Source organism: Monodelphis domestica, chromosome 7 (genome assembly GCF_027887165.1).
Source record: "Monodelphis domestica isolate mMonDom1 chromosome 7, mMonDom1.pri, whole genome shotgun sequence".
Lineage (NCBI taxonomy): Eukaryota > Metazoa > Chordata > Mammalia > Didelphimorphia > Didelphidae > Monodelphis > Monodelphis domestica.
Window position 1 is genome coordinate 289979610 of NC_077233.1, and position 23019 is coordinate 290002628.

At 45.7% G+C, this 23019-nt stretch overlaps 1 protein-coding gene across 5 annotated transcripts in view; it reads right to left on the reverse strand.

Annotated features, from left to right (window-relative positions):
* CEP120 (centrosomal protein 120) overlaps window positions 1–23019 on the reverse strand; it is a 98509-nt gene that overhangs the window by 35315 nt on the left and 40175 nt on the right. For all 5 annotated transcript variants that reach the window (XM_056803954.1, XM_056803956.1, XM_056803955.1 and 2 more), the window contains 5 exons: window positions 4008–4157; window positions 3128–3310; window positions 1710–1806; window positions 1475–1624; window positions 138–227 (listed from right to left, as the gene is read on the reverse strand). In XM_056803954.1, the coding sequence (XP_056659932.1) occupies window positions 138–227; window positions 1475–1624; window positions 1710–1806; window positions 3128–3310; window positions 4008–4157 (670 nt within the window). The remainder of the gene's footprint in view (window positions 1–137; window positions 228–1474; window positions 1625–1709; window positions 1807–3127; window positions 3311–4007; window positions 4158–23019) is intronic.

The following is a 23019-nucleotide window of genomic DNA, read 5'->3' on the forward strand; positions in this document are numbered from 1 at the left end:
GTTTATTGTAGATGGCTTAAACGCTTTATCACTCCGAGAAATAATCAGACAACATGAATTATCCCCTTTTCTGATCTTCTCAGATTGAAACGCTCTCCAGTAAAGCTGCGGACCGCGTCCCTAAAGAACTGGGTTACCTTTTTCTTGACCAGCGACTCCCTTTCTCTGTCCCTTTTCTTCCACTCCTCTGCAAGGGCCTGCATGTGAGCCAGCTCTCGCTTCTTCAGCTGTTGAAAAGAAAACGCAGAGTCAGGAAAGAAGCAGGAACACAGAGAGCCTCCCGAGCACAGGGTGCGGGCCAACAGCAGGGCTCGGCTCCAGGAGGCGCCCTTCAGCAGCTGAGCTCCAGCTTCTACCAGGCAGCCGGACCGCGCCGGGCTTCCTGTGAGCGTCACTGGCCGAGTACGAGGACTCGTCTTGCTGAGCACGGCATGCTAGTGCTGTAGAAGAAAAGCTCCCTTTGAGGAGCCTCTCCCTGAGCTCTCAAGGACCCTCTGACGCGGCCCAACGGGGGAAGGGCAGTTCGGGGGCGCCTGAGAGGGCTGCGGGGCCGTCCGGCCGGCGCGCGCCGTCACCAGAAACCGTTTCCGAGTCGCCGTGTCTGGGGGCCGAGCCGGCTCTCGGCACGCGGCAGAGAACAAGGACGCGCGCTGGCCTGATCCAGCCGTGTCTCCCGCTGCCACTGTAAAGGCCCTCAAACGTGCTGCTCGTGAGGAGCTCTGAGGCTCCGGAGCACACGCCGGACATCACCAGCTAAATAAGGAGGAGCAAAGCCGGGAGCCTGGGGCGGCATAACCGGGCAGCCGCCGCTGGGGCCCTGCCGCCCCGCTCGGCCCGGGACTGAGGCCTCGGGCTCCCGGGGGCGCCGCTGGGGCCCTGCCGCCCCGCTCGGCCCAGGACCGAGGCCTCGGGCTCCCGGGGGCGCCGCTGGGGCCCTGACGCCCCGCTCGGCCCAGGACCGAGGCCACGGGCTCCCGGGGGCGCTGCGGAGCGCACGGCCCCTGCAGGCAAGAGGGGGCTTCCTGTCCCTGCTGGCCGCCCCCGCCGCCCTCTCTTCAAGCCGCTGCCAGTGGCGACGGAGGCCGCAGAGCGCCGGCTCATTCTTGCCCCCCACCAGACGCCCGAGCCCAAGACGGGCCTTGGCTTCCGGGGCAAACCTCGAAGCAGAAGCCGAGTTCGAGAGCCCCCCTTGACGGCTCTGGGCTCCGCTGCCCGCCTGTCCGCAGACAAGCAGGTAACAGGCTCCGGCAGCTCTGCGTGAAGCGACTGCTGGACTGCGGCTGGGGGAGGGGCGCGAGCCCGCGGAAGGGACTCGGGCGACGAGCGCCCTCAGGCCGGCCCCGCTCGGAGGCCTCGCCCGCCCTGTCTGCCCGCCGCACAGACGTCTCTGCGTCCTCTCTCCTCCCACGGCTGCCGGTGCGGCGAGGCGGCCTCGCCGGGGGGAAGCGAGGCTGTGGGCGGCGGGAGGACTCACCTGGCTTTCGAAGAGGTCCTCCTGCATCTCCTTCCACATCTCCAGCTCCAGGGCCGCCCGGTACTCCAGGCTCTCTCGGGGCTCCGCCGGCGTCTCGGGGCCGCACAGGGCCCGAGGAGGAGGCGGCTCGGGTCGGCTTGCAGCGAAGCCCTGGAGAAAGCACACGGGGGCACGTCTTAGGCGGGCCCGAGAGCGGGCGCCAAGCGTACCCGAGGAGCTCGCGGCGCGCACGCACCTGGGAGGAGTCCGATATCAGGATCTCGCGCACTCGCACCAGCCCGTGGTCCTCCAGAGTCAGCGTGTAGGAGAGGTCCGCTACCCTGTGGCTCGCCCTGCAAAGCAGAGAGCGCCTTCAGCCCCGAGGAGCGCGGCCCAGCGGCCCACGCGCCCCCCGCCCCGTCCGCCATGTGGCCGGCCAAGAGCTGGCCGGAGCTGCCCGCAGCGGCCGAGCCACAGGCCAGGCCCTGGGCCAGCGGCCTGAGAACTAGTGCCTGCAGGGAGCGACGGGGACAAGGGAGGCGGCGGCGAAGCTGGGTCACGGCCACGAGCAAGCGCGACCCGGGCGGCCCTGGGTGCGAGAGCCACACCCACGGAGAGAGGCGATCCCTGACTGTCTGCACTGACACATCATAGCGACCCGCTGCTCAGCAAACTGTGTGTGCGAGACACGGGAGAGGGGTCGCCCTGGAGGGCCCCAGCCGCCGGGGGCGTCGCTGCGCTATCTCCAGGCTTACTCGGACGGGCACGTGCACATCGCGGACTGACGAGACGGAAGAACAATCACCCTGAGCAGAGCAGACATGTATCCTTAATTGAAACGTATATTCAGACACGCTTGTCCCGCTACTCCCAGAAAATGAGTATTCAAGAAGCCGGAGGAGAAGCCTAAATGCGCTCCGGTGTGAACTCGGGCAAACTTGCTTCTTTAGATTTCAGTTTCCTGGTTTGTACAGTTAGGGGACGGGAGCAGACGTGCTCGCAACCCTTTACCATTCCAGGTCTACAATCCTACCATAGAACGGACAGGTTTTTTTTTCCTCTTAAGGCCAATACTATGTTGTGGAAAGAACAAAAAAATAGAGTCAAAGGAAGTGGGTTCAAATCCAAACTCTGCCACTTATTTATTACTTGTGGATTTTGGGCAGGCCACGTCACCTTTATCTGTAAAATGAAGGTTTTGACCATTTAATTCCTAATATTCTTTCTAGCTCAAAATCTAGTACCCTAATTTTAAATTTATCAAGTCATTTGAATCCCAAGAGGGAAAGAGGAAGAAAATTTATAAAATAAAAAAAAAAACAATGAGGGGGGCAGCTGGGTGGCTTTGAGAGTCAGGCCTAGAGATGGGAGGTCCTGGGTTCAAATCTGATCTCAGATACTTCCCAGCTGAGTGACCCTGGGCAAGTCCCTTGACCCCCATGGCCTAGCCCTTACCCTCTCTTCTGCCTTGCAGCCAGGACACAGTACTGACTCCAAGACGGGAGGTAAGGGTTTAAATTTTTTTTAAAATGAGAAGTTAATATGCACAGTATTTAATGATGTTTTTATTTTATGTAGCTAGGAAGAATATGGATATTAGAAGATTATATGAAAGTAGAAATATAATAAAAGATATCTCGTCCAAAGGAATAAAATATTTAGTAAAGACATTACCCTTGTGCTGCTGTAACAGGAACCCTCTCACTGAAAGTTTGGCGCCAACACTGTTCCCCATGAACACCTAGAAATCGAGTTTTTTCTAAGGATAGGACATTCGAAAGCTGAATTCTAGCAATTCCAATAAGTAAATCTTTGGCCATTTTGTCCTTATGCCATAGTTCAACAAGCAGTGGTAACCTAGGGAGGAGAAAACATACAGTTCACTGAAGGAAATGCTTTGCACTGAGATGCCGCACGCCCTGGCCATGTCTTCCCAACCCCCATTTTGAGTGAAAGAACGTGCAGCAAAAGTGAATTGTCCTTAATGCCTGGAGCTGAAGGCCTCCCAGACCAGTGGACTCATGACGTGTTCCAAGTCCAGGTCAAGGTTTCACGTCTACTCCCACCCACTCTGCGTCGAGTAAAGGATGCTTGCCATAAGGCATGTCACCTTCTCCGGGATGGGAGCACGAGGCAAAACCTCCATGGTCCGCATAAGGAATACGGGGCCCAGACAGGTTGCATGACATGCCAAAGGGCACAGGCACGTCATCTGGGCCCGGCCCAGAACTCATCTCTGTGCAAGTCCACACGTGTATCAAGTTAGCTCTCAGCAATGCCATGTTTCCGGGCCTTCCTCTTTCACGTCTGCTAGTTCTGCTGGCTCGCCAATCCAAACACAGACAGATAAAAGAGTACAGAAAGCTAAGAACGTCTTCCACCTTAAGCAGAAGCTCAACTAGTAACAGATTTTTTAAAGGAATTCCTGTGTGCGTGTTCAAACGCTTCTGCATCTTTTCTGTGGGATTCCCTGCATATGAAAACACAAATGAGCAGTCTTTCATCTCCTACACATGTGGGAAGCCTTACTATTTAGTGACACACAGAGACCTACCTCAGAAAGGTATCCTGGAGCTGATGAGGCAAAGTAGCAAAGTCAAATGCACAGTACGACTGGGGAAGAAAGACTTCCATATTTTTCCGGACTTCTACGGGTGGATTCGTCATAATAGGAGCAGCACTTCCAAAAAATGGATAGGAATACCTGGCGCCACAGAAAAAGCATGCGGGTTGTTAAGAGAAATAGAAGACGTAAATGCCAAGATAAAACGCAATTGGAAATGAAATTTAACTAGAAATCAAATAGAATGGAAAAAGGGGAAGATGAATTAATCGAGCGTATTTGTATTTGCATAAATGTCATCAAGCTTCTGGATAGAATTACACTGACTTATTCAGTGTTGCTAAGAAAAGCATTTAAAGCTCTTCCAACATTGCTAAACGGATGTAACTGTGTCACTGCATCCACAGGTTTACCTAAGTGGCCTTCCCTGAACAGGAAGTTGCCTCCGTTACTTTGCTTTCGCGTTCATCCGAGGACCTGGGCTCGGCCATCAGCCCCGAGTGTGATCGTGACTGTGCGGAGGAGTGTCTTCCTCAGCGGGGCCTTAGTTTACCGATGTGCACAGGGAGAAGACGGCCTTGAATGAACCCTCGGGTTTCCTCCAACACGAGAGCGAAGATAAGCCTTTCCATAAGCACGAAAAGGAGGCCTGACACTTCCACAGCACGGGCCCAGGTCAAAACCCCCAGAAGGGCATCGCTCTCCTTTTTCACGGGCGAAGGACAACAGGAACGTACGCTTGTGGAGGACCGCAGAGTTCCAAAGGCTTTTCACTTTGTATTCTCTTAGGTGACTCTCCGAGTCAGTTTGCAAAGTAGGAAAGGAAGCGGTGCAGTAGAAGAGCGGAGGCTTAGGGGAAGGAAGGAAACAAGCATTTGCCAAGGGCCTCCTATGTGTCAGGCACTGCTGTGTGTACTTGACACCCATGACCTCACTGGATCCTCACAGCAACGCTGAAAGAGAGGAGGCGGAAACTTAAGGGACTCCTCAGGGTCATACAACTACTAAGTGTCTGAGGCCATATTTCAACGTAGAGCTTTCTGACTCCGCCATCACACTCGGGTTCGAATCCCTGCTGTCACTTCTCTTAGCATCTTCAGCTTTAGTTTCCTCATCTTTAAGAAGAGGGGCACAGACTATGTGGCCTCTAAAATCCCTTCTTCCTTTAATTCTATGATCCTAGGACCCTCATTATTTCACAAATTAAAGATTTTTTTAAGTTTATGCTTAAAGACAGACTAATGATCAGGATGCTTTTGATAGCAACTTCAATATCACTGTTTCAATATACAAACCAAGTAAAAAAATTGGCATAAAAATTGATGTCTAATTATCAGAAGGCGTACTGTAAGTCTAAATTTGTGTTCTCTTTTAGTTCACTGAATTATCTTTGGAATAAAGAACTTGCCTTTAAACAGAAGACTTTTTAAAAAGCTGAAGCAATACTTAGAACATAATAGAAGAAAAAGAGTTTTCAAAGGCTATTCAATCACGTCCAGGTTACATACACAACAAGATGGAAGCAGTCATTTTACCTGCTTCTCCCACCGCTGCATCTTTCCAAAACAAAGTCACATGACAAAGATAAAAGCAGACCTGTCTCCCCGTTAAGCACCGCCAGGATCCAACAAAAGACTTTTTAAGACCTTGCTATGCAAAGCCTCCCGGGTTCCCTCAGGACCCCGCTGCATCTGTGCTACGAATCTGAAAACACCGCTGGTGCCAGGCCAAAGAACAAGGAGCAGAAGGAGGGGGACACGACACCAGGAAAAGCTCACGTGCGGGGGAAGGGAGGATGGTGTACAGCCCCCAATAAGGTACGTGCAAATAAGGACAATCCTGAGGTTTCACCTCAAATATTGCAAACTGACAAAAATGACAAGAAACTGGCAAAAGTCAATGTCGGGGGTAGGACCGGTATACTATACATTGTTAGTGGTGATCTGAAATGATGCCGCCATTGTGGAAAACAATACAGAAATAGGGAAATCAAGTCCCATTGTAGTCCACTCTTTTAACTACACACTCCATTACAATGAAGACATCCATAAGAAGAAAGTCCAGAAGATTTATAGCAGCACTTTCTGTGATAACTAAGAATTGGAAAAAGAGTAGAGGCCCATCAACTGTGGAATGGTTGAACAAACTGTAGTACATCGGTGTAATGGAATGCTATTGTACTATGTGATAAACACACAGAATCACAGAAGGATCTACATGAACTGATACAGAATGAAGTGACAATAATATGTACACAGTAACTACAATGTAAATAACTACACACCAAAAAAACAAGTGAATAGAACAAACTTAGAAAAAAAAGGATTCGTATAAAACGAGAAGATACCCCAATGCTACTCTCCTTTGTGGAGACAGACTAGAGGGTTACAAATTGCACATTTTCAAACTTTTTCAATATATCAATCAGTCGTGTTGACTTTATTTACTCTTTTAAAAATAATATTTGTCCTATGGGTTGGCTCTCTGGGAGCACTGAAAAAGGGATACTTAGAATAACTGCAGAGAAGTGGAAAATAAAAAATATCAATGAAAATTTTTTTGCAAAAAAGATTATGAATTACCTATATTCTAAAGCAGAGATTAATCTTTTTATTTTGTTGTCATTAAGTCCCTGGGAAGCATGGTGAAAGACTATGGTTCCCTTCTCAAAATAATGTTTTGTAAAGCAGAAAATACATGGCATTAAAGGAAAATAATTTTGAAAAATAAAGCTATGAAAATATCTTTAAAACCAAGTTCAGGAACTTCCAGACAAACATGGTGGCAGTCTAGATGTAGGACTCGTCCTCTCCTCAGCACCCACTGATATAGACTAACTCAAAAGACCAAAAAAAACAAATTCATATGAACGAAGGGACTCTACAGTAGGGCGCAGCATTGAAGGTACATGGGATTTGGGCATTTCCACAATAAAAGGGGGTGAAAAAGCTCCCACCAAAACGTGAGCTGATCTACCCTCCCCCATCCCACCTACAGAGTCAGAGGCAGAGGCAGCACATGTCAGAATCAGTGAGTGAGTAAAGGGCACCTCTAGGTTCTTGGAAGCTGACTAAGAGCACCAAAGACCTACTCCTGAGAGTAGCTAAACCTAAAACTCCAGCAGGCTAAAGAGCGAAGACCATGGGCACTCACGGGAAGATAGCACAGAGAATGGCAGCAAACAGCAGAAGCTGCAGAGATTTGAGAGCTTGCTTCAGGCAAAACCCTTGTTCCTTAACTCTATAAAAAGAGAGCCTGCCCATCTCACTCAGATTTCTGATTTAAAAGGGAAGGAAAAACCAACACAGTGATGGCAAATAGTGCCCAGGAACAACAACCTCCCTCCACCAAGAAAAACAAGAAGGAATTGACCCTGAAAATTTTTATGGAGGAAAAATCCAAGCTACAAAGGAAATAGAAGAGAAAATTCAAATAAATGCACCAAAACCTTCCAAAAAAGATGGAAATTGTCCACAAGCTCTTGAAGAGTTTAAATTGGAGCTTATCAAAAAGATGGACGCCTTCTAGCAAGAAAAGTGTGAAATAGTTCAAAAAGAAAATAACAGTTTAAAGGAAAAGAACTCCCAATTGGAGAAATACTGGAATGTACAAAAAGCAGGATAGACCAAACCGAAAAGGAAAACCAGTCTTTAAAGACCATAATTAGGCAAATGGAAGACAATGATCTTGAAAAACAGTAAGAATTAACAAAGCAAAGTCAAAAGACTGACAAAAATAAAAGAAAACATAAAATATCTCACTGAGAAGATGACAGATCAGGAAAACAGAACAAGAAGAGACAATTTGAGAATCACTGGCCTACCTGAAAAGCCAGAAATAAACAGAAATCTTGACATCATACTAAAAAATATTATCCAAAAAAAACTGCCCTAATGTTCTTGAACAAGGGGGAAAAATATACATTGAAAGAGTTAATAGAACACCCTCTACACAAAATCCTCAGAAGACATCTCCCAGGAATGTAATTGCCAAATTCAAGAGCTTTCAAGCTAAGGAGAAAATTATACAAGAAGCCCAAAAGAGACAATGCAGATACCAAGGAGCACCACTCAGGATTACACAAGACCCAGCAGCTTCTACACTAAAGGACCACAAAGCTTGGAATAGGATATTCAGAAAGGCAAGAGAATTTGGTCTTCAACTATCCATCAAAACTGACTATATACTTCCAGGGGAAAGTATGGGCATTCAACAAAATAGAAGATTTCCAAGTATTTGTAGAGAAAAGACCAGAACTAAGTGGAAAGTTTGATCTCCAAAGACAAAGATCAAGAGAAACATGAAAAGGTATATAAGGGAGGGAGGGGGTAGCTGGGTAGCTCAGTGGATTGAGATTCAGGCCTAGAAATGGGAGGTCCTGGGTTCAAATCTGGCCTCAGACACTTCCCAGATGTGTGACCCTGGGCAAGTCCCCCATTGCCTAGCCCTTACCACTCTTCTGCCTTGGAGCCAATACACAGTATTGACTCCAAGATGGAAGGTAAGGGTTTTTAATAAAAATATAATTTAAAAAAAGGGAGGGAAAAGGGGAAAAATGTTTCTTTTTTTCTCAAACATTTTTCATTAAGGGCTCCAATGAGATCAAATTATTTATATTAATACATGGGGAAAATGTTATTTGTAACTCTCAAAAATTATATTCACTACTGTAGTAATTACAAGAATAATTCACAGGAAGAGATTGGGGTAATAAGTGCTATAAGATGCTATTCAAAAAAAGTAAAAGGGAGGGGGGGAATCAAAGATGGCACCAAGAGATACTTGAAGAAATAAAATAAAGAGGATCATCTTTATCACACAAAGATACGCAAGGGAAGTGGGGGGAAAGAATACTCTTATAAGAAGGAGAGGAAGAGAGTGCTAATAGTTGATACTTGAACCTTACTCTCAGTGAAATCAATTCTGAAAGGGAAGAGCATCTAGATCCATTGGGGTTTTGAATTCTATCTTAACCTAGAGGAAAAGTGAGAAGGGGAAACTAAGGTGGGGAAAGGGGGAAGGAGTACAAAAAGGGAGTTAGGAACTTAACAGACCCTAAAAAAATAAAAAGGGAACAAAAAGGGAGTGACCAGAAAGGGAAGCATATTAAGGGAGGGGATTAGAGGGATTGATTAAAAGCAAACCACTGGTTTAAAAAGAATCAGCAGAAGAAGAAAGGACAGAACTAGGAGAGGATATCAAAATACTGGGGAATACACAAGTGGCAATCATAACTTTGAATGTGAATGGAATGAACTCACCCATGAAAGGAAAACAAATAGGAGAATTGATTAGAATCCAAAATCCTACCACATGTTGTCTATAAGAAACACACCTGAGGTGGGTAGACACTCACAAGGTTAGAATTAAAGGTTGGAGCAAAAGCTATTGGGCCTCAACTGATAGAAAGAAGGCAGGAGTTGCAATCATGATATCTGACAAAACTAAAGTATAAATACATATGATTAAAAGGGATAGGGAAGGTAAACACATCCTGATAAAAGGCAGTATAGACAATGAGGAAATATCAGTAATCAACATGTATATACCAAATGGTATAGCATTCAAGTTTCTAAAAGAGAAACTAGTGGAATTAAAGGAGGAAATAGATAGTAAAATACCAGTGAGAGACCTGAACCTGCCAATATCAAATTTAGATAAATCAAATCAAAAATAAATAAGAGGTAAGAGATGTGAATGAAATCTTAGAAAAAATAGAATTAATACATATATGAAGAAAAATAAATAGGGAAAAAAAAGGAATACACCTTCGTTTCAGCAGCACATGGTATAGACAATGTACTAGGTCATAAAAACATGACCAAAAATGCAGAAAAGCAGAATAATAAATGCAAACTTTTAAGATCACAATGCAATAAAAATAATGATCAGTAAGGGTACATGGAGAACCAAATCAAAAATTAATTGGAAATTAAATAATATGATTCTCCAAAATCAGTTAGAGAACAAATCATAGAAACAATTAATAATTTCATTGAAGAAAATGACAATGATGAGACATCCTTTCAAAATCTATGGGATACAGCCAAAGCAGTACTCAGGGGAAAATTTATATCCTTGAGTTCATATATTAACAAATTAGGGAGGGCAGAGGTCAATGAATTGGACGTGCAAATCAAAAAACTTGAAAGAGAACAAATTAAAAAATCCCCAAAAGAAAACTAAATAAGAGATCCTAAAAATCAATGGAGAAATTAATAAAATCGAAAGCTAAATCCCAATAAAAATACTCAAGTCAGTTTGGGAATTTTATGGTCCTTTACTTAATATAGAGGGAAGGAATTAAGAAGAGAGAGGGAAAAGGGTATAAGATTTCTCTGGCCTAGTCTGAGCCAAAGAGAGTTCAGAGACCTTCCAGCCACGAGGCTTCCTCCGAGATAAGGGACCTCCTTTGAGGATGGAGTTTTAGGACAGGTAAAGGAAAAAGAAGGAATCAGACTAAACTCTGAGTGAGCTCAGGGAAGATGCCTCACCTGACCCATGCTAAGATGCCAAAACACTGCAACGAGCCACACCGGAATTCAAACCCAGCGTCTCCAAGAGAGAGAGACCCTGAGCTCAACACCTCCACAGCAAAAAGAGAGCCAGAGCCACCTCTCCACAAACAGATATCTGAGAGAGGAAGTGACACAAAATATTAGACCATTTTTTACATCACTTACTGCATCTCACATGTACCAATGGTAGCTTAAGCCTGACTTAGGACAGCCCAGGGGGTCTGTCAGTTGTTTCTTATTTGTCACTTTGGTAGCACATGTCTGTCATAGGCCATCCTTCTCAACACTTAATCCTTAAGTAGGGGTGTATACATTCCTGATTGCTAGACTAAGCAGGGTGGAGTAAATCTAAAATTCACAATCCCCCTGAAGATGATTGGGGTGCTAGTCTCCCCAAATGATCACTAAACATAATCATATTGCACTTCTAAATTTTCTAACTGCAGGAACAAATTTTCACCTTCTAAGAAGAAACTACAATAGTTAGATAAAAGAGGGGAATAGAAGAACAAAAGAAAAAAGACAGCAAAACCAATGTTTGTGGGGTGCATTGACAAAAACCAATTAGGGGACAGTCCCCTTTTGGCATAAGACTATACATTCAAATAAATGTTCAATCAAACTTGAGTTCAATCAACCACACCCAAAGTTCATTTTGGATCTTCTTGATGTAGTGTAGGTTTTCTGGCATCTTTCTGCAACAGTTTATTCTCTGGATTTAGGAGTTAGCAAGCTTCTTTCCTTTAAGATCTCTCGAACAAAATTTTAAAATCTTGAATTTTTATTAAAATACAATCCCCCCTGAAGTGAGTGTTGAGAAACACCCAGTCCAGCTCATGATGCATGGTGAGTTATGGGGGTGGTATGAATCAATTATCAAAAGAAGAGGAAAAAAAAAACAAAGAAAAAATGGAAGTTACACTTTTGGAAGAAAAAAAATTCAAAAACAGAATCAAAATATCAAAATCTACATATATAAAATTTTGAGTAAACAAGAATAAATTCATAATACTCCCTTGTAAGGTCCAATAAATTTCTAACAGGCCCTTGTATTAGGGTTCAATTTAAAGTTATTTCTATCCCACAAGTCAGTAGGACAGAATGCAGTAATATTTCACTTACCCATCTGCAGCCAAGACTATAGGAAATTGCCATACTATAAAAGAAAAAGTACTAGAATTTTGTATGCGATAGGGAAGTGTCATTCCCTGGTCTGATTTTTTTTTTTCATTCTCAGGGATATGGGAGCCAGGATGATAGTCAAACTTTGGTACTTGTCTGTGAGTATTTCACAAAGAATGTAGATACAAGGAAGTCCTATGACTTAACATATATCAAGCATCCACAACCTTGAGTCTCACACAAGGTTGAAGTCCTTTTGTAATGGCTTAGAAGTGAATCAATCCTATCTGGATTGGTTTCTTTCTTTTTGACCTCTGTGCTCTTTTGGCACTATTCAGGTTAAGTCTGTGCTCCTTTTTCATCCCATTTTCTAGAATCAGACAGAAACATTAATCACAGTCCCATAACATTTTATCAATAAATGGCAGATTCCCACAGTTTAAAGCTTTGGGGTATTAATATTATAGCAAGTACATATATATGTTAAACTTCTATTACTGCTGAATAAAAAATTAATATTGATTGTATATACAAGAAATGAAAAAAAGGAAAGAAATGCAATAATAAAAATAAGGGGAAAAAATTCATGAATTCAATGTATTCCCAGAAACAGTATCTGCTTGTCTATGGATTATTATCTCCAATTCATGTGATAGGATACAGTCAATCAGTCTCAACAGAAGATGCTCTCTTTACATGTGAGCAATAAATACAAGAGTCCTTCTCTCCAATCTTTATAGATGTTAGAATACTTAACAATATTTAGAATGGCCCTTCCCAGGAAGGCCGAGTTGCTCCAGTACACTGGGAATTCTTTATATACACCTTTGTGGATTTTAAAATCTCCATCTTGCTTGGTCTAGCACCCAAAAATTGTGCACACCCACACCACACGGGCATGTGCTAGTCAATGACAAATCAGAATTAACTGACTGCCCACCTGGGCTGTCCTAAGCCAAGCTTGAGCCACCACTGGCACTTGTGAGGCACAGGAAGTGAGGTAGGGAACAGCCTCTGGAATTCGCTGACTTCCAGTGGAGAGACGTAGGTGGGAGTTCGTGCTAGGAGCTTGAGGAGGGAGGAGGCCCGCAGAGAGCTTCCCTTCAGATCAGTCACGTGAGTCAAGGACTGATTTTCTTCTCTACCTTGGCCCTTTGGGCCTAATCTCCCTCTGGCTTGGCCAGAGGTTGAGTTAACCTCTTTCCCTTTTCTCCTCTCTCCTTCTCTCCCTCTCCGCTTTTCTTACTCCCATTCACCATGAACTCCATTCTGACTTGAGTGTTTCGTTTTAGGAATTTCATAAGTAAATTCCTTGGCGACCATAAATTAATATTATAACAATCTTTAAAGGTGATATTTTCACCACAACACCTTGTCTCCTGGGTTCAGGGCATGAAGTGAAAAGTCTAGTGATCCAGCTTGTACTGCAGCTCCGGATTCATGGAGTTCATGCAGTTTGTGCTTTAATTTCTGTATATAGGAAGCAATAATACTATCTCCCCCTAATAGTGATATATACGCAGGAGAGAAAGGCTTAGCCTGTATAGGTAGATGTCCAAAAAGCATCTCAAATGGTGAGATGTGTAGGTCTCCTCTGGGACTGCATCTAAGATAAAATAGGGCTAGAGGAAGAATTTCAGGCCATTTTAAATGTGTCTTAGTGCACAATTTGTCAATCTAAGTTTTAAGCTCTCTGTTCAATCTTTCAACTTGGCCTGAGCTCTGGGGATGTTATGGTACATGAAATTTGGGAGACATCCCCAAGCAAGAATATATCTAATTAAGGACAGAATCAGTAAAATGACTTCCTCTATCTAAATCAATATGTGCTGACAAGCCAAAGCGAGGTATAATCTCTTTTAAAAGCACTTTAGCAACAAAAGCCACTGTAGCTCCGGTTGTAGGAAATACTTCTGGCCATCTGGACAGTTGATCTACTATGACTAGACAAAATTTATAATGTCCAGCCTTTGGCATTGTTATGAAATCTATCTGTAGGTGCTCAAAAGGTGTGTAAGCCAGAGGACATCCATCAAAAGCTTTGCCACAAAAAGAATGTTGGTTATATTGGCAGGTAGAGCAGGCTGTACACACTTAAGAGGCTATAGTAGTTATACCAGGGGCTATCCATACTCTCTTAACAGAGTCCACGATGCCCTGGTTGCCAAAGTGACCATTTTTATGAACAGATTGGCAAATTTGGTGATAGAAACTTCTAGGGAGAAGGGGTTTTCCTTCAGATGACACCCATACTCCATTAATCTGTTTTGCTTTAAATTTTTGCTTCCATTTTTCCACTTCCTTTTCATTATAGGAAAGTGATGAATTTAAGTCATCAAAATTATTTCAGGCCCTTCTATGGTTGCTAGCTTTGCAGCAGTATTTGCTCAGTCATTTCCCCTAGAGACAGGGTCAGTGGCCCCTGTTTGGGCAGAGCAATGAACTACAGCTAGGGCTTCAGGCAGCTGGAGAGCAGAAAAAACTTCATTAATAATTTCTGCATTAGCTATAGATTTTGCAACTGAGGTTAAAAATCCTCTCTGGAGCCGTAGCATCCCGACTGAGTGACAAATGCCAAAAGCATATCGAGAATCTGTATAAATTGTTGCATTTTTATCCTTGGCAATTATACAGGCTTGTTCCAGGGCTATGAATTCTGTACCTTGAGCACTAATATTAGGGGGCAGTGAAGCTGACCACTCAGTGGCAAATTCTGTGACTACAGCTGCTCCAGTATAGCGTATGCCATCCCTCATAAAAGAAAAACCATCAGTAAATAAGACCAAATCTGGGTTGTCTAGGGGAGTGTCCAAGAGATTATCTCAAGGCTTTTCAGCTATGGACATTACGGTTTCACAACTGTGTAATGGTTCTCCTGAAGTTGGTAAATTTGGAAGCAAGGTGGCAGGGTTAAGAGTTGTACAGCATTTCAAGGTAATGTTTTCTCTATTTAACAAGGTTATTTCATACTTTGTAATTCTCTGATCCGAGAATGCTTGTGTTCTATGCCTTAGCAACAGTGCTTCTACCTCATGTGGGCACATAATTGTTAATGGGCATCCCAATACTAGATCAACAGTTTTTGTCACTGGTAAGGCTGTAGCAGCTACTCCTCTAAGATATGGTGGTGCTCCTGAAGCTACTGGGTCCAGTTAGGCTGAATAATAAGCAATTGGATGCTGAGAAGGTACCAAAGTCTGAGTTAAAACACCTGAAGTTACCCCTCTTCACTCATGTACATACAAAGTAAATGGCATGTTGTAATCTGGGATGCCTAGAGCAGGGGCAGATAGGATAGACTGTTTTAGATGTGATAGAGCTGACAGGTGTCCCAGCTGTAATTTAAGTGGTTCAGGAATCAAATCCCTTGTTAGTGCTATAAGGGGTGTAGTAATTTCCCCATGGCAAGGAATCCATTGTCTACAAATCCCTGTTACTCCTAAAATTGCTCTCAGCTGTTTCTTAGTGGTAGGAGCGCTTAAATTTCGAATATTTTCAATTCATTTGGGAGAAATATAACAAGCACCCGCAGTCAGGATGAACCCCAAATATTCTACTTTAGGGAGACACCGTGTCCTCTTTTGTGCAATTCCAAAAGAAGGTATTTACTATCTTCCTGACATGCTTCTGCGTCTATTGAAGCCAAGAGTAGATCATCTATATATTTGATTAATTTACTATTTTAAAATACTATATTATCCCTGTCTTGGCTCAAAATTGGTGCAAATAAACTCGGGCTTTCCACATAACTCTATGGCAGACGACTCCATGTATACTCAGAGCCCATCCAGATGAAAGGAAAGATATGCCTGGAATCCTCATGAATGGGTATGGAAAAGAAGGCTGGGCACAAGTTCACTACTGTAAAGTATGTAGCTGTGTTAGGAATAGAAGAAATGGTCATAAGTATATTGGAAACTACGGAGTGTCTCTTCATAACATGATTGTTCACAGCCATCAAATCCTGTACAAATCTATAGAGGTATTTGTCGTCGGGCCCTATTTTTGGTTTTTTAATGGGCAGGATGGGTGAATTCTATTCAGATTTACAAGGGATTATTAGTCCCTGGTCAATTAATGAGCTTATTACTGGGGTAATACCCTCAATTGCCTTGTTCAAGAGGAGATAATGAGGAATGGAAGGAGGTGGGCTAGATTTAGTTTTTATCTGCACAGGAACAGCCGACTTAAGTCAGTCTAAATCAGAAGAAGATGTGGCCCAAAGAGACTCCAGTGTATCTGCAGGTATTACAAAACTGGGATGCTCTTTCCCCTCCAGGTTCTCTGAGAGAAGTACAGGGAGTAAATTTAAAGATTCCTCAGGTACTTCCAATGATAATGAACCATCTGGGAAGCAAGTTATTGTGACTGAGTTTGCATAGAAGGTCCCTCCCCAGCAAATTTAAAGGGGAGTCAGGCATCAAGAGGAAAGAATGTTGTACTTCTAGGGGTCCTACGGACACTATCCTAGGGGAAAGCTTTTTAACTCTTTGGGGTATCCCTGACACTCGCATTAAAATCTCTGAGCCAAAGGAATAGCAATGTAAATCAGGGGTACTCTTTAATACACACCTGGAAGCTCCAGTGTCCAAAAGACAATCATAATAGGTGTTCCCACCTTTAAGCTAGCATGGGGCTCATCAGTATGGGGGAGGGAGGGCAGTGGATAGGGACATTGAGGAGTAGGCCATCAGGATCCAGAAAATCAAAGGTTGTATACTCTGATTCCTGTTCCCTAGCCCACCCTGCCCCCCGGACACCTTCATAGTATTTGGGAAGTTCCTTGGGCACCCCCTGAGGGGCATTAGCACCCCAAATATTTTTGGATGACCACCATTTAAGTTAAATTGTTGTGGAGTCATTTAGTTTGAGTTATCATTTTCCCAGGATCTATGCCTATAGTTATCATTCCTAAAGTTCTGGTTTCCATTATCATTATTATAGTTATTTCTATAATTATTATTTCTGTAGTTGTTATTAAACTACATATTCTTTCTAATTGCCTTGAATAAATTTCTACACTCTATCATTCTGTGGCACTTCTTCTCACAGAATTGGCATGTAATGGATTGATAATTAGATTCTTGGAGAGGGGCAATACCATTGGTTTATCATGCCCTTTTTCCAGTTTAGCAATCTTATCTGTAAAATATGTCAATCGTTTCTCAATTTTCTCCATGAGATCATTAGTCTCGTCTTCCTTTTCTTTGTTTCCCTTTTAAACATATAGAGCGGCTTTTCGTAATTCTTCAAGATCTATTTGAGGTCACTTTGGGCAATGAGTTCTAAGATAATCCCTAATCACTTTGCAAGAGTTATTGACAAAGTGTCTTCTAATTTGTCTCATGCAATTTTCTTTAGAGGTCAAAATCTAAGTACTGACCCCCAAACTCAATTATTCTGTCCATGAATATGGAGGGTGTCTCTTCCTTATTTTGCTTAATTCTTTCAAATTCTGTTCACTTAGCTTTACTGTCAGCTCACTCTCTTATGGCAGTTAAGATGGCCTCCCTACAAAGGTATAGTTGTAAATGTTCCTTAGTTGTTACAGTCTCATTCGGGATCCTGAAATAGCCAGTGTGCTGCATTGTGCCCCCGGGCTTTACTGACATGAGAAATTATTTTATTTTCCTCACATATGGTTTAAAAAGCTTGGAGCAAGTTCTCAACGTCTTTCTAAGACAGATTATACTCAAAAAATATGTCTGTCATCTTTTTCATTAAGAAAAAGGGAGCTTGTTCATATGTGAGAACATTTTGTGTGAATTCATTTATTTCATGGGGAGTAAAAGGTATATTCTGCCTTAGTCACCACATCCCCACTGCATCCTATTTCAGGTACTTCTCTTAGATGAAAAATGCCTTCAGTTGAATTTGGTACCTGTGAGTCAGTTTGACTCAAAAAAGTTTCTTTAGAAGGACGAGATTTCCTTGGGGCTAGAATTGGTTTTTGGGTAGGAGAAGGAACAGGAGAAACTGGGATTTCAGAAGTTGGGGTTTGAGAAGAAGGGTCTTGGAAAGCAAGCTCAGCCAAAATTTGCAGACCACAAGAGAAGCAGTCTAGCAGATGAGCTATAGGAGAGGTGTTTTCCATCTCCATTTCAGGGGAAGAAATTTCCTCATTTAGAGGTTCAGAAGTAGGTTTGTATGGATCAGACATGTTTTTGGTGGGGTCAGTTTTTGCCAATTGATCCTGTAAGAAGCATTTAAAAGTATGCAATTGGTTTTGCATGTTTTCCTGCATTTTAGCTTTACATTTTTTCAAGGTAGCATTTCTTATCACAGTATTTAGGAGTATAAAAATGAAATGGCCTAAGAACATAAGAAATGGGAAGTATTCTGGAACTGTTAATGTCCCTAATTTATCAAACGCCATACAAATTTCATAGAATGTAGTATTCATTTATATGTATACATATATTATATATATATATATATATATTTTTTTTTTTTTGCAGTTTTGGTTTTAGTCAGTAGATGTCGCTACTGGATCAGGATTAAAAGTCAGGGAGTGAAAACAAAAAGATTTGGGGGCAGTGTACTTTTTTTTTTTAAGAGCCTTTTAATCCAATCAAGTCCCCTAGTCAAAAAGAAGACAGAAAACAAAGCCTGAGACTAAGGCTGAGTTTTTGTTTCATTTGGGAGGGGTCACAAGCCTCCTCTACCTCCCTTTCTTTGAGTAAAGCCTCTGCTTTGCCTAGCAGGCCTCACCAGGCTTTATTACTTCTCACTTAATTTTAAAACTAGAGACATGTGGGGAGCAGGACAAGGTCAAAATTTCCTCTACGGTTTTCTAACCACTAGCTAAGAGCAATCTAGACAGTACTATCAGTGAGGGTTAGCTAAATGGATTGTTTATTCCCTAAGGGAAGGGAGATTTGTAAACAGCTTCTCTGGTTAAGGCCACTTAAGGTCTAGCTGCTTTTAGGTTTAAAAAAAAGGCTGTATTCAATTCAAATTAAGGAGAAAAGAGAAAAAAAATGTTTTATACTCATTTGATCTCTCAGCTGTGTTTTGAACTGCTGAGTTACATGCTTAAAAAACTGATTTGAGAAGGTAATAAGAGAGAAAGGAAAGGAAGGTTTCTTATATATAAATTTATATAGAAGCCCACTGGATAACAGGAGATGCTAAGTAACTTTGAAAAGAATAGCTTTCACTGGGAAAATTGGAAAATAGTATGGGAAAAATTAAGTTTAGATCAACAGCTTATACCCTATGCCAAGATAAATTCAAAATGGGTAAATGACTTAAATATGAAGAGTCAAATCATTAATAAATTAGGTGAACATCGAACAATATACCTTTCAGATCTGTGGGAAAGGAAGGAAATTAAGACCAAACATTTTTATAACAAAACTCTCTGACAGAGGTTTAATTTCCCAAATATAAAAGGAACTAAGTCAAATTTACCAAAAATCAAGCCATTCCCCAATCGAGGAATGGTCAAGAGACATGAATAAGCAGTTTTCACACTATGAAATCAAAACTATCAATAAGCACATTAAAAAAGAAAAGTTCTAAATCCCTCCTGATTAGAGAAATATAAATGTAAATTAAAACAACTCTGAGGTACCAACATGGCAGCAAAGGAAAGTGATAAATATTGAAGGGGATGTGGCAAAATTGGGACACTAATACACTATTGGTGGAGTTGTGAATTGGTCCAACCATTTTGGAGGGCAATTTGGAACTACGCCCAAAGGGATTGAAAAGAATGCTTATCTTTTGACCCAGCCATATCACTGTTGGGTTTGTACCCCAAAAGAGATAGTAAGGGAAAAGACTTGTACAAAATATAGCCATGCTCTTTGTGTTGCCAAAAAATTGGAAAATGAGGGGTTGTCTATTGATTGGGGAATGGCTCAATAAATTGTGGTAAATGATGGTGATGGAATGTTATTGTGCTGAAAAGAATAATGAACTGGAGGGATTCCATGTGAAACTGGAACGACCTCCAGGAAGTGATGCAGAGCAGAACCAGGAAAACATTGTACACAGAGAAGGATACATTATGGCACAATTTTCATCAGCAAAACAGCTCCTCCAAAAAAATATACATGAATGTAGCCCTGTATTATAACATGCTTTTCATATAAAACGTGGCTCTCATTTCATAATTTCAATTTACAAGCACTTTTTCTAGCAACCTAATCCACTCCCTGTAAGCAGCCTCCCCCTACCAACAAGCCTACGTGTGGTCAATCTTGTACCAGAACCTTTTTAGTCGCCTTTTATATGGCTACCTTCCATACACTCTGTGTGTTACAACCAAACTCACCACTCTACTCCCCAAATATGCCATATGGCTAAAACGGTTGGCTCAGGGTGCCTGTGCTAACATGTCTCCTTCCTTCCTTTCTTTTGTTGGTGAATTTCTTTCTGCTACCATTTAAAAGCAATAATGTCAGTTCCTTCACGCCATCTTCCCCCATCACTAGTCTGTGATGAATTCAATCTCTGTACCTCAGGTAGCACTTGGTTCTGCAACTGTCTGATCCTATACTATTAATGTTATAACTAAAAGCGGTACTTGTGCTCTGTCCGCCCTCGAAGCTGTGCGTGTCACACTTCACCTACATCTGTTGCTCTCCCACAATGCAGCGCAGTGTCCCGTACGTAATGGGCGCTCGGTCAGATTTCTGAGTGAATTCTGGAGTCGGCATAGACTCTAGGCAGTGAGAGACACCGTCTACTTTTAGCTGCCGGCCAGTAACACAAATGCTGACCACTTTCGGCTGACCGGCTCCAAGTCACAGAATGCTAGAGCTGGAAGGGAGCCTGAAGACACGTGTCCCAACGCACTCCTCTGAGGGATGAGGAAACTGCGCCCAGAAGGATGAGGTCAAAGAGTATCTGCACTGTCTACACTGCCTCACGGCCCGCACAATCAAAGCCACTCCCTTCTCAATCACCTGGCTGACAGCGCGGGTCTTCACCTTCCTTGACACCTAAAGGTCCTCCCCTCCCCTTGGTGTCCTCGACACTGGCCTCTCCTGGCTCTCATCACACCTCTCAAACGGCTCCTTCTCTGTCTCCTTCACCAGCTCCTCTTCCTCTTCCCTCTCCACTCTACCCCCCACGGCAAGGCCAGAGAGACTCGGGCCTGCGCAGAGGAGGCAGGAAAGGGGCGGACGAAGTCCAGTCCCGGCCGGCCGGCTATTCCACGCCTGCACAAAGCGCGGCGTACATTTGTGGCCGTCGCCCACCACAGATCGTTCTCAAGGAGGAGGTCTGACACTGGCTGCGGCCTCATTTTCCTGCTGTCTCGGGAATCCTCGGCACTCTTCAAGCCCGCCCTTGCCTCCAGCCCCCCACGACGTCTCGGGGTCCTCCGGCCAGGGCCTCGCTTCCCTGCTAGTCCGCCTAGTCGGCCTTCCTGCAGGTACTGGTGCTCCGACAGCCCCGGGCCCCTGCCGGTTAGGCACGGCCTTCCTACATGCTGTTGCGAGAGCTCCTTTTACACAGTGGGCAGCCCTGCCGGAGCTTTGGCCGGACCGAGGCCCAAGCTTCCGGGGCTTCCCGAGGGCTTCCGTTAGCTTCTCCCGGCTGGGTAGCCGGGCCTGTGTGCCGGGCGGGCAGCCTTCTCCCGGCTGGGTAGCCGGGCCTGTGTGCCGGGCGGGCAGCCTTCTCCCGGCTGGGTAGCCGGGCCTGTGTGCCGGGCGGGCAGCCTTCTCCCGGCTGGGTAGCCGGGCCTGTGTGCCGGGCGGGCAGCCTTCTCCCGGCTGGGTAGCCGGGCCTGTGTGCCGGGCGGGCAGCCTTCTCCCGGCTGGGTAGCCGGGCCTGTGTGCCGGGCGGGCAGCCTTCTCCCGGCTGGGTAGCCGGGCCTGTGTGCCGGGCGGGCAGCCTTCTCCCGGCTGGGTAGCCGGGCCTGTGTGCCGGGCGGGCAGCCTTCTCCCGGCTGGGTAGCCGGGCCTGTGTGCCGGGCGGGCAGCCTTCTCCCGGCTGGGTAGCCGGGCCTGTGTGCCGGGCGGGCAGCCTTCTCCCGGCTGGGTAGCCGGGCCTGTGTGCCGGGCGGGCAGCCTTCTCCCGGCTGGGTAGCCGGGGCTGTGGGCCGGGCGGGCAGCCTTCTCCCGGCTGGGTAGCCGGGCCTCTGTGCCGGGCGGGCAGCCTTCTCCCGGCTGGGTAGCCGGGCCTGTGTGCCGGGCGGGCAGCCTTCTCCCGGCTGGGTAGCCGGGCCTGTGTGCCGGGCGGGCAGCCCGGCCTCGAGTCCCGACACTGTCCTGGCGCCCCCCCGGCTCCCCCCCCTTTACCCGCAGCTCTCCCATAAGGCAGGAGAGGAGCTCCGTAGGGCTGCAGGGTCACACGCAGGCCCTCTTCCACCAAAGCGGCCGTCAGCGTCAGCGTCAGGGGGGAGGGCGGGCCTCGGCGGCGCGCGCTGATGCTGATTCCAACAGTCTGCTCCGGTCTTCACGGATGTCCTGTGGGCACCCCGCGCTCCAGCAGCATGAGGGGGGGCCGTCCAGGCTCTCCCCAAAGGCCCCTCCCCTCGAGGGCCGGCCTCGAAAGCACAGAAGCCCCGCTAACCCTTCTTTTCCCGGCGCCCACTCCCCAGCTCCCGTCCGTCTGCCCCGCCACTTCTGCCCGACACCCTCTCCCCGGTCTTGCTGCCCAAGTCCCATTTCGGGCCGGGGTCGTTCTCCTGGGGAATTGTTAAGCCCTGGCCCTCTGGCTAGACAGCGGGGTTAGGTGACTCGCCCAGGGTCACTCCGCTAAGAACTCTGAGGTCACCTTTGAGTCCAGGCCTGGCACCCTGGGCTGGCCAGCGGCCCCTCCGGTCACTGAGCAAGCACTCCCAACTCATCCGACCTCCGGATTTTCCTCCCACTAACCCCCCCGCCTCCGGCAGCTGAAAAATAACCTCACTTGTGTGGGCCCAAGGCAGGGTCCCTCCCTGTCTCCAGTGCCTTCTCACAGTGCCGGGGCAGGCCGGGAGTCTGCTCTGCCGCTTCCCTTTGTGTGGACTCTCCGGGGCGACCCTCCAGCTTGGCGTCGCTCGGCTCTGCTCTCCCCCGTCCTTGCTGCTCCCCAAGGCCTGCCTCCTCTCCCCCGTGCAGGCCGTCCTCCAGCCCCCGCCGTGCGGCCGTCTGTCCCTGGTTTCTCAAGACCTTGCTCTGGGTCCGCTCTGTCCCAGCGTACGCGCGCACAGCGTCTGCGCCAGAACGAGGCGCAAGCCCCTGGGGGCCTCTGGATCCTGGGCGAGCTCCATCACCCTTCTGCTGGAGGTTTTCCAGCAGGAGGCCGGTGAGGGCCGGCCCCAGAGCCGGACCCGTGACACGCCCACCCAGAGCCAAGGAGGCGCAGGGCTAGGAGAGCTTCCTGGACCGCTGCGCTCAGGGCGATTTGCGGCCCGCGTCCTCCAA